Source organism: Nymphaea colorata, chromosome 2 (genome assembly GCF_008831285.2).
Source record: "Nymphaea colorata isolate Beijing-Zhang1983 chromosome 2, ASM883128v2, whole genome shotgun sequence".
In the NCBI taxonomy this organism is placed as follows: Eukaryota; Viridiplantae; Streptophyta; class Magnoliopsida; order Nymphaeales; family Nymphaeaceae; genus Nymphaea; species Nymphaea colorata.
In genome coordinates, this window is record NC_045139.1 from 17,268,287 (window position 1) to 17,284,444 (window position 16,158).

Below are 16,158 nucleotides of genomic sequence, written 5' to 3' on the forward strand. Positions count from 1 at the left end.
AGAGAAAGGTGAATGGTGGTAATCTCACAGACATGTCATTGCAAAATCACATGGTTGTCAATTATAGGTTCATCATGACTTGACCCATATGGTCATGTCCCCTTCACTAGTGATTTACAGATTTACAGGCCCACACTCCCCACATTTATTTGAGCAGTCCTAGTTGTAATGCTCTGCAACAGCATTTGACATGGCATGTGATGGTCTTGTCAAGTGCAGCGTTTCTCTCATAGCCATGTTAACTTTCTGCAAAGAGAAACAATTCAGCCCAATCGATAGTGAACAAGAAATCCTTGTCCCATCTCTTTGAAGTCACAGAAAGCCACTTGATTTTGTAGGTGGGTCCTCATGTTTATGGCAAGCACATGGTAGGGACATATGAATCGCTAGTGGTAGCAGAATCAACCACTCAACTCAGTCATGTAGGCCATATGAATAACAAGTGAAAGAAGCAGCGACAGACATCCATGTGGTTGAGCAATAACATGTCTCTTAGCTTGCAGTTGTTATCTTTATATAGAGGAAGCAGAGCCTTCAAACTTCGTTCATCACATTAGCTGTTCAGAATCCTCAACATACTACCAGTCGATTACTTCTTCCTTCCAATCCTAATCATCTTCTTTATCCTTCAGAAGAAAAAGTCCCTTGGTTGCTAATTCAAGTTAGCTGTTCAAAAATGATGAGCATTCGCCTGCCACTATCAGTTATTGCCAAGAAACAAGCAGCTCCTGTCCCGAAGGGGCACTTCGCAGTTTACGTTGGCGACAGCCGAAAGAGGTTTGTGATTCCAACATCCTACTTGAACAATCCTACCTTTCAAGCATTGCTGAGAAGAGCAGAGGAGGAGTTTGGCTTTGAGCATCACAGTGGCCTCACAATTCCATGCAATGAAGATGCCTTCCGAGCACTCACAGCACAAATGGCATGTGCATAGAGGAAGCCAACCAAAATAAATTGTCAATTTTGTGTATTCTCCTCCCTTTGTGTATATATGGGATCAAAGTCCCACTGTTACCAAATTACAAATAGAAATACAATCAGTTAGCAAAAATTTATAGCATCAGCACTTTTTCTCTGTCGCTTTGCAACGACTCATGAAAAACAGTCACTTTATAGCCTCAGCACTTTTTCTGAAGTTATTGAAAACCAGAACATGGCCTGTGGACATTTTCATTTTTCTGTACTTCAAAATAGTGACCGAAAATCCTAATCTCACTAAATTGCCATGTAAGTGTAACAAAATGAAGTAAAATATGTTTCTATAAATAATGTAAATGTTTAAGTAATAGAACATGGAATCATATATTGGGTGGTACATTCACAGAACGCAAAAAGCAGAACACATATGTTGGTCACTGGACAACAACTCGCTTTGTACTATTAAGTATGAGCTCCAAATTAAAGGAGATGGGTTGCTCGCCTTTGAAGATGGAAACAATCAATTCTTCAGCTGTCGAACAGAATTTGGAAATCCAGTTTCACATACTTATCCCTGTGGGGCTCCGGTCGGTACAGCATGGAGAAGGGACGCACATCAGGACTGTTATTGCAGAGAGCTTAATAAGAACCCATATGCCCCTCTAAGATCATTTCTTTTGCAGTCGGCTGCCCATAATGCCTAATTTATTTTAATATTAGATTGAAAGTTTAATCTCCTATTAATGATGGTAAGAGATCATCGAGGATTTTTTTAAAGGGTTATTAAGTGATTGGTTGTCCTTGTACCTATCCTTTTTAGGTTTCTGAAAGAAACTGCTAAGGGGCTAGTTGAAATCCACCAAACCAGGCGCACAAATTCAGTGTAGTAGTGGACCAGGTTGTTATTATGATTTTCATAATCAATAATAATATTGTATTTTACTGCAGAACATAGCTGCGATGAAGTTACAAGGTTCCACTGTATACTTAAAGATGGAAGGCCCAAGTTGTTTGGGTACTGTTTCTGAGTTGATTCAGTGCAGCTTAAGCCCAAAAAAGCACTCTGATCAAGAAGTTTGCGACATAAAACAATAAAGTTGATCTAATTATCCACATTTCAATCCAACAAAATCAGGGATAGCTGACATAGGTGAACTATCACAGTTCAGCCCTGCAGCAGTTTCCGCCGCTACAACTTGCCGATGTATGATTTGAATAGTTTATGACAGGCGATGTTGCTCAATTGATCGACAAATTCAAAATTCTTTACTTGATTCATTTCTTTCCTTTGCCAAATAATGACATATTAATTGTCCGTAAAAGCAAATACGTGAAATGGCAGTTTTCTTGGTAAGCGGAAAACGTATCAGAGAATCAGAGATGAACGGCCGAAGGAAGCAAAAAGAAGCAACTGAAAATAAAAACCAAAAAGAGAGGTAGTGAGTTGATGTTAATAAATTATTTGATTGAGATCCCATCATGTATAGGAATCACAAACTTTGGTCCTCAAGAAAACTGATTGAAAATTGTGTTGAAATTCAATTTTCCCTCTCTATACTGATGAAGCCTAGTCGGAAATGGATGCATTTAGTTATTTAGAGAAACTCTGTATCTGAGAATGTGAAGATCAATTGTAATTTTATTTGACATACGCGGCCTATTGTTCGCAGAAAGCTTTCCGATCACTTTTGATGGTTGTAGTCATATAAAATAAGTGTTTCTAAAATTTTCATAACCAATTTGTGAATTTCTTTGTTCTGATACTTTCTGAAATTGGCAGAGCGGCTAGATTTCAAAAAATAATTAAAATTGCCGGACAACACATCATGAAGAAACCTAATATATATGACGGCCACTGCGCTGCAGGCTATTTATTCTGTGAAGCTGCTCTGCGTCATCATAAGAAAATTTCTCCAGGAGGCATATATGGCAGGATGCTACTAATACGGCTAAGGATTCCTCTGGCCTTCGATACTGGTGCGGGAAAATTTGCTCAAACGAATTCATGTTCGGATTTCGATGGACTGCCTTCTAAGAAAAAATATGTTATATTGCCATCGAATCATTCCATTCTAGCATCTACCAAGATGCCCGGTAATCGTCTACTTTACCTGATGCACGAGAGAAGTGGAGGAACTGCAGGGAGGGAGAGAGAGAGAGAGCCTTGTGAAAATAAATTGTATTGATTTTTGTGATTGGTAATGGTGGGATTTTGATCCCTTTATATACAGAACAATATATTGAGATCTAAACCAAAATTGGATGATGATTTGATTCCTCTATGCACATGCCATTTGTGCTGTGAATGATTGGAAGACGTCTTCATTGCATGGAATTGTGAGGCCATTGTGATGCTCGAAACCGAACTCCTCTTCTGCTGTTCTTAGCATTGTTTGGAAGGTAGGATTCTTCAAGTAGGATGTTGGAATCACAAACCGCTTTCGGCTCTCGCCCACATAGACAGCAAAATGCTTCTTAGGCACGCCAACTGCCTGCTTCTTGGCAAGAATTGAAAGGGGCAGGCGAAAGCTCATCATTTTTGGGTCTTTACTCTGAAATAATCAGTGAATCTTCTTTTCTGAAGGCAGGGCAAACGGCTTGCAAAATAAATAAGAAGAGGCAATGGAATATGTGATGGACTGAGGGTAGCTGGTTTGATAGGAAACGTCTGAATATATTCCTTCTTATATACAGAGAAGGAGAAGATGCGAAAGGCATGAGACAAGTTTTCTGCTAGATCACGTGGTTGTCTGGCCGCCGCACTCCCTCATCATGAATGCAAGCATACGTGCATGCCCCCCTTCGCCATCGATTCATAGACCCTACCACGATACAGCAGGTGGCTCCAGTCCCTACATCTATTATCACTATGATCTTCACCATGAAACACCTTATCTCAAGTACATGAGGCCGTCCATTTTACAGTTGATTAGGTACCATGGTCATGCTTTAGAACATGGCATGTGATCATCTTGTGAATACAGTGTCTTATTCTTGACTATGCTGATTTTCCACCAAACATCAAAATGTTCATGCCACCTCTTCAAACAGCAGGCACAAACAATAATCTTCAGTGGCCATATCTTGAATGCTCCATTTGGTGCGTCCCAAATTTGTCAGCTACTTAGCTGTGCATGCAAGAGAAGCTATTCACAAGCCACAGATGATGAACCAGTGAGTACCTCACATGGTACTCACTTGGTCAGCTTTCCAACCTAACAGGCAGCAGGCTGCACATGGGCATCCTTCAATGTGGCGGCGCACTGTTTGAGACAGTTGATAAGGATGTCTTGGAAACAGCCATATACTAATGACCGATGGAAACTTGTCGTCCTGTTATACTTGGTATGTACTAATTTCTTTTGTTCTCTTTCAGTGGTCTGTGCTCTGTAATCTGTATAACTTCATTGGGATTCAACAGGTGCTTCATCAAGGTTTCTTTTCTCCGTCATCTTCCGTATCTTGTGTGGCTTTTTCTTATCAGAACTATGGGTTGACTACTCCATTCGGTTGTTCAGATTTTTGCCTAATATTTTAAAGAAAACAATTGGCACCATTAATCCCTTCGGTTAAGTACTCATCGTAAACATCCTTGGCAATCATTGTTTTTATATCATTTTGTCGGCTTTCTTTCTCCTTCATGCCCAGCTGTTATTTTTTTCCATCTTTTATTTTCTACTCCTTAGTAACTTGTACTCTTCATTTCTGTTTAAGTAGAGTGTTTGGATGACAGCCCAAAACCAGGTTTTTGGAGTGTTTTGGTGCTATCAAGATTCAAAACTTAGTTTAAGAAAAACTCAGTTTGACGAAACCTGGTTTTGTAAAAGGAAGTAAAAGACTTAGCGCCCCTTAGGTTACTCAAAAACCAGGTTTTGGATGTGTCCCTAAACAAAAAAAGAACAAGGTTTTTAAAACTCATTTAAAAACTTAGTTCTCATGAAACCAAGTTTTCAAAAAACTAGATTAGATGTAGGTGTCATCCAAACGCCCCCTAAAATTTTGGAGCTTTGTGGCTTTCTTATTCTGTTCTTAAAAGACAACTAAAATCAGGGTATTGCTGAAAATCCAAATTATTATAACCATGAGTCATGTGAAGCATATGGAACGATGACCATTGGATTGCTAAAACATACTTCTAATTTCTACTTTTTCGTTTCTTTTTTCATCCTGCGGCATTTGAGCCCTACCTCTCTCTCTCTCTCTCTCTCTAGAGATCACCACAAATAGTTAAGTCGTCCTAGTAATTTAATTTTGATAATGTTCTGTTCTCACTCTTTGGTTCTATCTGAAGTACTCACAGAAGTAATGGGTTATTCTAAGTTCGGCTTTATATTTGTGTTGAGAATTCCATATTTGTTTCTAATTCAGCGGAAGTGAAGGACTTTGCTTATTAAATAGACAAAACAAAATGAGTAAATGGATGGTCGGCCCTGGGCTGGCCCGAGCCCAACTTTGAATCGTGCCTGGCCAGCCCGGTGTTCATCCCCAGTTTTAGTTTCCCATAAAAGCAAATATGGAAAAATGTCAGTCTCTTTTATGACAGAAAAACATAACTTTGAATTGAAGATGGATAGCAGAAGGAATCTGAAAGGATAAGCAGCAGAAAATAAAAACCAAAATGAGAAATAATTAGTTGATGCTAATAGATCATTGGATTGGGATCCCGTCATGTCTAGGAATCTCAAACTTTTGCCCACAAGAATACCCATTCAAAATTTAAGTGCTGAACTTCATCCTTCCTCTCAAATACTGATAAAGCCTAAATGGAAACGGATGCCTTTGGTTATTTAGGAAGAAGACGCTGTGGATGAGATTTTGAAGATTAATTGTAACTTCATTTGAAATACGCTGTTAATCGCTCCTAGAAAGCTGGACAATCACTTTTGAGGGTTATACTCGCTTAAAATAATTTTTTTCGTTTTTAATTTCCTAAACCAATTGTGTATCTCATTCTGATACTTTTGAAAGTGGGAGAGTGGTTAGATTTAAAAAACACAACAAAAAACGCTGGGTAACACAGTGCGTTCAAATCTCACATACACATTTCTAGTTCCTAATAATCTCGGACAAGTCTATCCGACGGCCACTGCGCTGCAGCCTATCTATTTGGGGAAGTTGCTCTGCGTCGTCATCTGGAAGAAATTTCTCAAGTAGGCCTCTAAGAAGCGACGCTACCAATGCAGCCAAGGAAAAACTGCACAGTGGAATTCAGGTTTGGATTTCGCTGGACTGCACTCTAAGAAAAAAAATGTTGTATGGCAGTCGAGTCATCCATTCTAAGATCTGGCACCATCTCTACTCTGCTTAATGTACGAGTAAAGTGGAGGATCTGCGAGAAGAGAGAGAGAGACAGACAGACAGAAACGGAGACAGAAAGAGAGACATGGAGCTTTTCTGAAGTAATAGTATTGACTTCTGTGATTGGTATAATGGGATTTAGAACCCTTTATATACATCAAAACATATTCAGCTCTAAACCAAAATTGGATGTTGATTTGATCCCTCTATGCACATGCCATTTGTGCTGTGAATGATTGGAAGACGACTTCATTGCATGGAATTGTGAGGCCATTGTGATGATCGAAACCGAACTCCTCTTCTGCTCTTTTAAGCAATGATTGGAAGGTAGGATTCTTCAAGTAGGATGTTGGAATCACAAACCGCTTTCGGCTCTCGCCCACATACACAACAAAATGCCCCTTAGGGACGGAAGCTGCCTGATTCTTGGCCAGAATTGAAAGAGGCAGGCGAATGCTCATCATCTTGTTGTGCTTATCTTGGAGTAGTGATCTTTTAGCTTTGCCTTGTGGAAGGATGAAGAGAAGCAAAGAAACAGGAATATGCAGCTTGAGTATGAGGAGTATTGAGACTCGGTGATTTGCTGAGCAAAGTCTGAAGGCTCCGCTGTGTATATATAGAGAAAGGTGAATGGTGGTAATCGCACAGACATGTCATTGCTAAATCACATGATTGTCGATTGTAGATTCATGATGACTTGACCCATACGGTCATGTCCCCTTCACTAGTGATTTACAGGCCCACACTCCCCACATTTATTTGAGCAGTCCTAGTTGTAATGCTCTGCAACAGCATTTGACATGGCATGTGATGGTCTTGTCAAGTGCAGAGTATCTCTCATAACCATGTTAACTTTCTGCAAAGAGAAAGAATTCAGCCCAATCGATATTAAACAACAAATCCTTGTCCCATCTCTTTGAAGTCATAGAAAGCCACTTGATTTTTGTAGGTGGGTCCTCATGTGTATGGTTGGGAGGGCCATACTGCTCTGCTCTGTAATTTCAGTATGCAAGATTTTTCAAATTTACATGATGCTGTACAAAGAGTCAAGGAGATAGCATAAGTTACTTGCAAGAGTGGAGATGGACATCCATTATTTGGCAAGATGGGACCTTGCCTACATGGCGACAACGATGCAAGAGAAGCAAGCACATGGTAGAGACATGAATCCCTGGTGCTAGCAGAATCGACCACTCAACTCGATCATGGTTGGGCCATATGAATCACAAGTGAAGAGAACAACAATAGACATCCATGTGATTGAGCAATAACATGTCTCTTAGCTTGCAGTTATCTTTATATATATATGTGAAGCAGAGCCTAGAAACTTCGTTCATCAAATCAGCTGTTCAGAATCCTCAACATACTCATAGTCAATTGCTTCTTCCTTCCAATCCTAATTGTCTTCTGTATCCTTCACAAGCAAAAGTGTCGTGGTTGCTAATTCGAGTTAGCTGTTCAAAAATGATGAGTGTTCGCCTGCCACTATCAGTTCTTGCCAAGAAACAAGCAGCTCCTGTCCCGAAGGGGCACTTCGCAGTTTACGTTGGCGACAGCCGAAAGAGGTTTGTGATTCCAACATCCTACTTGAACAATCCTACCTTTCAAGCATTGCTGAGAAGAGCAGAGGAGGAGTTTGGCTTTGAGCATCACAGTGACCTCACAATTCCATGCAATGAAGATGCCTTCCGAGAACTCACAACACAAATGGCATGTGCATAGCAGAAGCCAACCAAAATCAATTTTGCCAATTTTTGTGTACTTTTCTCTGTTGTATATATGGGGATCAAAGTCCCACTGTTACTAAATTACAAATAGAAACACAATCAGTTATCAAAAATTTATAGCCTCAGCACTTTTCTCTTTCTGCCTTTCAACCACTTTATGATGAACAGCCAGTCTATAGCCTCAGCATTGTATCTTAGATGGAATCATGAAAATCCCAGTCATCCTTGTTTATGGTCTGCACTTAAACAGCTCTCGCACTTAGATCATTTTCATTAAAATATTAAAATTTGCTGTCCTATTGTAACATTAAAAGTTTAATTTCATATTTTTCAACACTACACATTATTTGTGTAATTGTTTTATAAATAAATAAGAAACAATCTCAACCACTGAACTAGAAGAGTTCAATGGTTGAGAGAAAAAATGAATAGTAGTCAGTACCTGGCTTCAAACCTGCTCTAAAATAAAGGATTATTATGATGGAAGAGAAGCCGATACCGGACTATCGCAAGCAAAAGATCCATCTTGATCTTCCTCCCTACTTCCGCTAGTATAAACAATCAAAGATATCCGTAGTCATCCCCATAGCCACCTTTTATCGGCGAGAGGAATCACAGTCTCAGGTGCAAATCACAGAGGGAAGGGAATCGCCACAGTACCTCTCACTGGCCATTCAAATGGAGGGGCTCAACTGAACTAATACTAAATAATCAAAATGTCCCATCACCTTTTTCTATTATTTTTCGTTCAAACAGAAAACATCATGGGCTGATATTGTTGTTAGTCATTTTAAAATTTAAGTGTCTAACGCGTGTTGTGTATATATAAATTGAAACCATTCGGCCATTTTGAGCTCCGTCTAACAAGGTTGGGTAGTGTGCCACGGAATGCATTTGCATTCGAGTGATATGATTAAACAATTCATCGAGTTATGATTATGAGAGGCTATATAAAAGATTTCTTAATCTAAACCCGAACGAGAAAATCCACTACTGCATATGTTTAGTCGGACTTAGCAAAAAGCAAAGGAGATGTACATGGCCATTGAGATTGAATTTATGCAGTTTGTACGTGTGAATCCAAATCCTAATTTAAGATCCAACCGGGCTTAATGCAAGCGTCAAAGGTCTTATGTCTGTCGTGTCCATGTTCGCTTTACAGAAATTCAAGCCTGGGCCTAAAAGTTCAAGTTCAGATCTGATTAAATGAGATTCAATTAGGTTTAGGTACGCGGCAGATGTCGATGACGAAGCCTGTTCGGTTCGCCAGAATCTGTCGGTGGTCGTCTAATCCGCCACCTGACATCGTAAAATTCCATTTACTGCAGAACCATCGATAAAGAGAGTCCGCCAATTTCATTATGCAGAATATTGCGATCATCGTAAAGCACGCTCTCCATCCTTTCTTTTCTTTTTGTTTGCATTTGTGAGCATTCCAAGAAGAGAAGTTAATGGCCGAATTACCACCAATTCGTATAGATCAGAGATCTTCAGAGCAATGGAGAATCTACCGATTTTTCATATTCTCTGTGGTAACTTAGTTACTTTTATTTTATGTTCTTCTGTCCCACCAACTTCCATCGTTGTCCAAATCTTTGGCCTTTCTGCTTGCATATGTGCCGTAGAAAATGCAGTTTTTGCCCGAGTAACATGCTTATGTAGAAAGATGTCTTAGAAACTTTCGGAAAGAGGTTTAATTTATCGTCAAAGGATCCACGCGAAGCCGCAGTAATTCGTCTGCGAGCAATTCGACCACATGACGTCGAATCTGTGTTGAGCTTATTACAAACAGATCCAGAGCCAATGGATGGTGTGGAGTATAACTTTGATTTACATTTAGATGTATGATACAAGAATGGGATTCCGCTCCACTTCTATGCAAATTACAAGCCGATTGCTTCACGTTACACTACCAAAAAATTTGGTCAGATCATGAAATCGTCTTCTAACTCAACTTAGCTGCTCTATGAGGGCCATGAAGGCGTCTTCATCACATGGAATGGTGAGTCCCATGCTAGAATTGTACCCAAACTCTTCCTCTGCCTTCTCTAACAATTCCAGGAAGATGGGATTCTTCAGGTATGACGTCGGGACAACAAATCGTCTTCGGCTTTCACCAACATACACGGCAAAGTGGCCCTTTGGTGTGTCAGCTGCAACTGATGACCGACTGCTGCTAAGAGTTCGTTGGATCGCCTTCTTAGCAAGAACCAACTGAGGCAAACGGATCCCCATGATTCTTTTTACTTGGGTAGACAGTGATTGGTAGCAAAGGAGGAGAAAGAAGGAGGTAAGAGCTGATGAAGAGCAAGGAGTAGATGGTGTGGAAGATGTGTTGCACCACCTTGTATATATAGTGTGCCTGTCTTGACGAACAGAGATATTGGAAACAATATGTACTGTACAATAGAAATATTCCACCTAGTTGTACATACTGTACAAAGGGAACATGCCATGTACAAGAGCATGTGGATATACATAGCATGTCATTTTCTTTCTGCAAATCAAGGCTCTAATGGAAAGCACATATAATCTAATGGCCCCTAGGGTTCAGCAATTAGTTTAAGCATCACCTTCCATGTTCTTAGAAGGGAAAACAAGTGGGTCCGCACTTAAGTTATCCAGGTTTGATTTACCTTCTTGACTGGGAAAAGAAAAAACACATTCAATCTGGAAAAATGAACAGGAAAAGTGGTCTGCATTTTTAGGACAGCTGGCTCTTTGACCCTTTTTTTACTTAAAACATTGCATGTGATAATCAATATTATGTGCACAAACTAGAACCATGTTTTTTGAGTCCACTGTTTCTAACTTGACATTCTTGATTGGAGATGCCAACTGGATGGGCCCAAATGACATGGATGCAACACTAGGGAGCTGGTTTCTGGCATATGCATATGCTTTAACAGACATGGGATGGGCAAAGAATTATCTGCTTTTCCATCCAGAAAGGACAAAGCACATTAAGTAATAGTTTCTTAAACAGTTTTTACTTTCATAAGTAGTTGATTCAATAACGGCTTAGACCTAATTTGAAGTTTTATATCCCTAAGCTGTTTCTTAGCCTGTGCTTACAGGACTAATTGGAAATTGTGGTTTTGCAGGTGCTGAAAATTCTCCTGCAGTTTGATTTGGATTCTTGCTCCTGGATTGGTATACGAGTTTGTGGAAAACTTTCTTCCACATAAGAAGATCGAGAATTTGGTAATCTAAATTAAGTAAAGTTGATTCAAACTTTAATCCTTACCAAATAAATCGAGGATTTACAGATCCGAGCCTGTAGATCTAACTTTTATTTCGCTTAGAGTTCTTATATATGTGTGAAAAAAGGATTTAGGACTAGTGAAGCTTGACCCAGGCTTTCTAAGTGATTTATGCAGACGATATCAAGAACAAAGTATATGTGATTCCTAATAGATCCAACTTTAACTAAAATTGCTACTTAGGAATTATTTCTTATCTCTTTTTGCTGGATCCATGCAACTTATTTTTGATGAAAATTATCTCATTTTTTACTATTATTACAGAAAATTGTGGCAAAACGCGTAAAAGTAAGCACTTTAGGCAGAAGGAGCTTGTCATAGAGAAGCCAAAAGAAAGAAAAAATTGAAAAACGTTATGAATTGAGAAACCAACAAACTTTTGAAAACTAAATATATTACCATGTGTGATTTGATACTATGGGACTTTGCCCCGTATATACACCCAGTATATTCAGACATAAACTAAGACAAAGTGATGATAACAGTCTGCTATGTATAAGCTAGTTGTGCTGCAAGTGCTTGGAAAGCATCTTCACTGCACGGACGCCAGGGGATTGTGAGACCATCCTGATGACTGCTGCTCAAACCCAAACTCCTCTTCTGCCCTTCTTAACAGTCCTTGAAAGGTAGGATTCTTCAAGTAAGAAGTTGGAACAAGAAGTCGCTTTCGGCTCTCACCTACATAGACGTCAAATGCCCCTTGGAAACACCAACTACCTGTTTCTTAGCAAGAATCAGTTGAGATAAGCGAATGCGCATCGTTTTATGCACCTAGCTTGCAGCAGTGAGTAAACTCAACTTGCAGAAGGAAACAACATGAAGAGGCCTAAGAAGCAACTATGCTTGAGGACTGAGAACAGTTGATTTGATGAATAAACATTGAAAAAACTGCTGCATATATACATATGAAGAAGAATAAAGTTTTGTAAGCCAAGAGACAACTCCTTGCTAATTCACATGATTGCCTAGCTGTTGCACCCCCTCAAGATTGACTGTACCATATGGTCCTGTCCCCTTCTCTGTTGATTCATCAGGACCCATCACAGCCAAGTGAGCTTAGCCTCTGTAGTAATCATCATCATCACCACCATGTAACCTTATCTTATCTCAACCACAGTGCACGTACAGTAAGTGAATATGAGTCACTCATCGTAAACTTTAAGTACCGCAGACTCAGTTGTCCTTTTAAGACGTCCACAAGCTATTCTTATGCTATATATAAAACATCACCGGTACGGTAACCATGCTGGGCATCAACAGATTCATGTGATCTCTTCCAATTATAGATGCCCAAACAACATGTAGAAATGGGGCACCCACTTGCCCATAGCCTGCAAGCAGGTGGTCTTACTCTTCCATGTTGTCAATCTGCATGCAAGCGATCGATTCACATAAATCAGGTAAGGCCCATTGAATGTTTAACATGGTAAAGAGATGTGAAGCAAAATCAAGACAGCATTCAGATGAGCATCCCTTTAATAAATTACATGGATGCATTGGAAACAGATACAAACATGTCTCCTGCTTTACTTGGCACACTTATTTCTCATGGTCACTGGGTGATGTAGGCTATGGTTTATATAAGCTTTACTAGAACTCAATAGTTACTTCATGAAGAACCACTTTGCTCAACATAAATCTTCTTGTTCTTATTGTGTTGCCTTGCTTTCTCAGTATCAGAAATCTCTCACTTTCTCTCCCTCTCTCTTTCTCTCTCTCTGTCATGTATATATATATATATATATATATATAGGTTCCATGAACGTTGAACTTGTGATATCTCATTAACTGAGTCAGTCACAAATAGCAGTTACCAAGTGAAAATTTAAGCTTTTAATGAAATATACGTGTTCTATTAAGTGGTTTGTCTTCGAGACTTAGTCATGACAAACCGTATTCACCCCTACGACTCCATAAGATGTGGGTTGATAGCGGTAGAAAAAAATGTTGAACGGCGAATCTGCCTCCTTTTTACATTTTATCTTAATAATACCTAAGATCCAATTTATATTAATCTAAAAGCCCAAAACAAAAAAGTTTTTAACGGGTACGAAAATTATGCTTTTCCTACTTCGGGAACATGTGAATCTCCAAGAGGATTTGGACGTCTACTGAATGCTGTTCTTCATCGTGCAAACAAAAGGTGTAGTGAGTACCTTTACAGGTATCGAGCACTGTTTCTTTCTATTGATCCAAGTGTCTGGTTTAGATGTACCTTTTACAGGTACCAACAACTTTTCATAATTCTTTAATGGTTCTTTAAAATTAATTCCAATCTGAAAAATGCTTGTGATCATTGTAGTCGTTATCTGAATATCTGAATCGTATCCTCATCCATGAGGCCACAATGAGAAACGATTTGTCATATTAGCTGGGTCGAGCAGGCATACGCCTGTGCAAGTAGCTTGGTGAACTCTTGACTTTCTTGACATTCCTGTGCAAAATTGCATGCAGACCTTATAAAGAGATTGGATACATTTTCATAAGGATCATAATTTAAAAATAGTTTTCCTGCACAAAAAGATTTTGGGCCAAGAAAAGAAACAAATATTTTTCTTACTGTTGAGGACGTCTATACTATCAGATCAAGTAGAAGAAATAGATCTGCAACGATCAAATTGTTAGCTGTGAAGTGCTGTACAGTTGTTGCCATATTATCCTTCCCAGTTCAAGTGGCATTTTACTCGCATACCCACCTGTAAACCACGTGAAGTTGCACTGTAGCCAGCCAAATGGTCCTCTTCAAGGGACGCTTTAACTCCACCTGTAAACCACGTGAAGCTGCATTCTACCATTTTGGGAAGAGGAAACACCAGGTTATATGCATAGTAACCTTGCCCTTGCATAAATCGCCCAACACTTTCAGGGTCGTCTCCGCGTTGTATTGCAAAGGGCATTTAATGAGCATGTGGTCTTCTCAAATCAATCAATCAATCAAGATCTCTCTCTCGATCTCTCTCATGAGACATTGAATTGTATGTCCATGACTGACTGTGATGATTGAATGAAATCAAGCTCTTCCTCTGCTCTTTTCTACCACCCTTGAAGTTTCGAATTAAGTAGGAAACGCAAACTGCTTTCAGCTTTAGCAAACATATAGACAGCAAACGTCCCTCTTTGGGCACTAGTTGCCGGTCCATTGCCAACCAGTGCTCGTTGAAGTATCATCCACAGGCTACCCAAATGTGATGGAAGAATACCCATAATTTTACACATTTAGCTGGTCTGCATGTGTAGAGAAATTAGGATAAGGACAAGGTGAGGGCATGTTACTAATATGACATGGTTGAGTTGCATTAAGGCTTTCATTATAAACTGGTACCAACGGGAGCGTACGCTGGTGGCTGATCCATCAGGCCCCCACCAAGATCTGGTATGTTGGTCTCACTTGCTTGTCTCTGCAATTGCCAATTCTCTAGCACATTGGCTGCCCTCACAAAGGCCCATTCGATTGGAGTTGGCAATCATAAAGCAGTCAAATACTGCAATGGGTAGATTGCTGTGGGATGCATTCCTGAAACAACACCATGGCTCGTAATATATTCTCAACGGAGAACATGATCACAAGCAGCCATTTTCAAGATTCCACCATGCATGAAAGAACGAGCACCACATACTTGAAGGTATAGATGCATGCCCATACGTGCTACTGCCAGGGTGAGAGTTCTTGAGTTAGAAGTGTGTTTATTAGAATTCTCCAAAAATTTAGTTTCGCATCGAAGATTGTAAGGAACCTTCAAGACTCATAAGGGTCGGACTAAATAGTTAACTTTCATAATCCTCTTTTTTAAGCGGTTAGGGGACAGTAAGATCTGCTGGATTGGGACCTAAACGAGCATGGGAGTGAGCTAGGTCGCTATATAATAGTTCATTTGAGTCACTGCACCACAAACAGAACTATACATATACATAACCATAAAAGTATTGCTGTTAGAAAGTAATCCCTTTGGTGAAACAACTGCGTCAAGTTTATATGTTCTGTTCTGTTGTGGCTATCTGGATGGTAGAGGGAGATGTCGTGTCCAAGCATGATGTAGACCCTATCGTGACGGCCGGAAGGTTAGGCGTGTGCCACCGCAGCTGCGTATGGGCCAGTCACCCCAGACAGCCATGTGCAATTGCAAAAGCGTGTCTAATATCTACAGTTGGTGTGTTAGTTTCCTTTATTATCTTCCATGGTGTAGCCTATGCTCTATATAAAGTGCATTTAACTCAAAGTTTTCTTCACCAAACATCGGCTCATCAACTTCTCCCTCTCCTTCATTGGGATTCTTGTATACTCTTGTCCTTCATCTCTGAGATTATGGCTGTTCGGTTGCCACAGTTGGTTCTTGCTAAGAAGGTTCTCAAGCGAGCTCTCAGCGCGAGCAGATCCAGTTCAGGGATCGATATCCGGAAGGGACATTTTGCAGTCTATGTGGGCGAGGGTCGGAGGCGGTTTGTGATTCCAACATCATACTTGAAGAGTCCCACATTTCAAAGATTGCTGAAGGAAGCTGAGGAGGAGTATGGGTTCCAGTCTCAGATGGGCCTAACCATTCCTTGCAGTGAAGATGCCTTCAGAGCTCTAACATTGCAATTGGCATGATCATATTCCACTTCTTGTTATTCAAATCTCAAACAGTTATATACACATACATACATCATGTACAAAGGGGATTCAGAACCCATCATACAATAATATGAACTCTTTCTTGTTGAATCTCTAATTTTCAAGGCTTTTGAGTTTTGACTCTCTCTCTCTCTCAAAGAATGTTTACAGATTTAATCTGCATGATTGCCATGATGGGGGACTCAGTGAAAGAAAGTGTGTGCTTTGAGATTTCAGGTGGAAGAAAAGGGAGAAGGAAACTTTTGAGGGAAGCTTCTGCTGCGTAATTTAAGTTATGGTATTTGGCAAGAACTAGTTTGGCAAAGCAACATCTCGTTGGCAACAAAAATCTGACAAATCT

General features: G+C 39.8%; 2 protein-coding genes across 2 annotated transcripts; one reads left to right on the forward strand and one right to left on the reverse strand.

Annotated features, from left to right (window-relative positions):
* Nucleotides 1-9,541: 9,541 nt before the first annotated feature.
* On the reverse strand, nt 9,542-10,273 carry LOC116247372 (auxin-induced protein 15A-like). The gene has a single exon (XM_031619536.2). The coding sequence runs from the start codon at nt 10,176-10,178 to the stop codon at nt 9,894-9,896; it is 285 nt and encodes a 94-aa protein (XP_031475396.1). The 5' UTR covers nt 10,179-10,273; the 3' UTR covers nt 9,542-9,893.
* A 4,939-nt stretch (nt 10,274-15,212) lies between these two features.
* On the forward strand, nt 15,213-15,887 carry LOC116247916 (protein SMALL AUXIN UP-REGULATED RNA 51-like). Its single transcript, XM_031620367.2, has one exon. It carries the CDS (start codon nt 15,510-15,512, stop codon nt 15,792-15,794), a length of 285 nt encoding a protein of 94 aa, XP_031476227.1. The 5' UTR covers nt 15,213-15,509; the 3' UTR covers nt 15,795-15,887.
* The last annotated feature ends 271 nt before the right edge of the window (nt 15,888-16,158 follow it).

Coding starts and splice junctions, on each gene's coding strand:
- LOC116247372 (XM_031619536.2), bottom strand. CDS start 10,178: ATGGGGATCCGTTTGCCTCAGTTGGTTCTTGCTAAGAAGGCGATCCAA.
- LOC116247916 (XM_031620367.2), top strand. CDS start 15,510: ATGGCTGTTCGGTTGCCACAGTTGGTTCTTGCTAAGAAGGTTCTCAAG.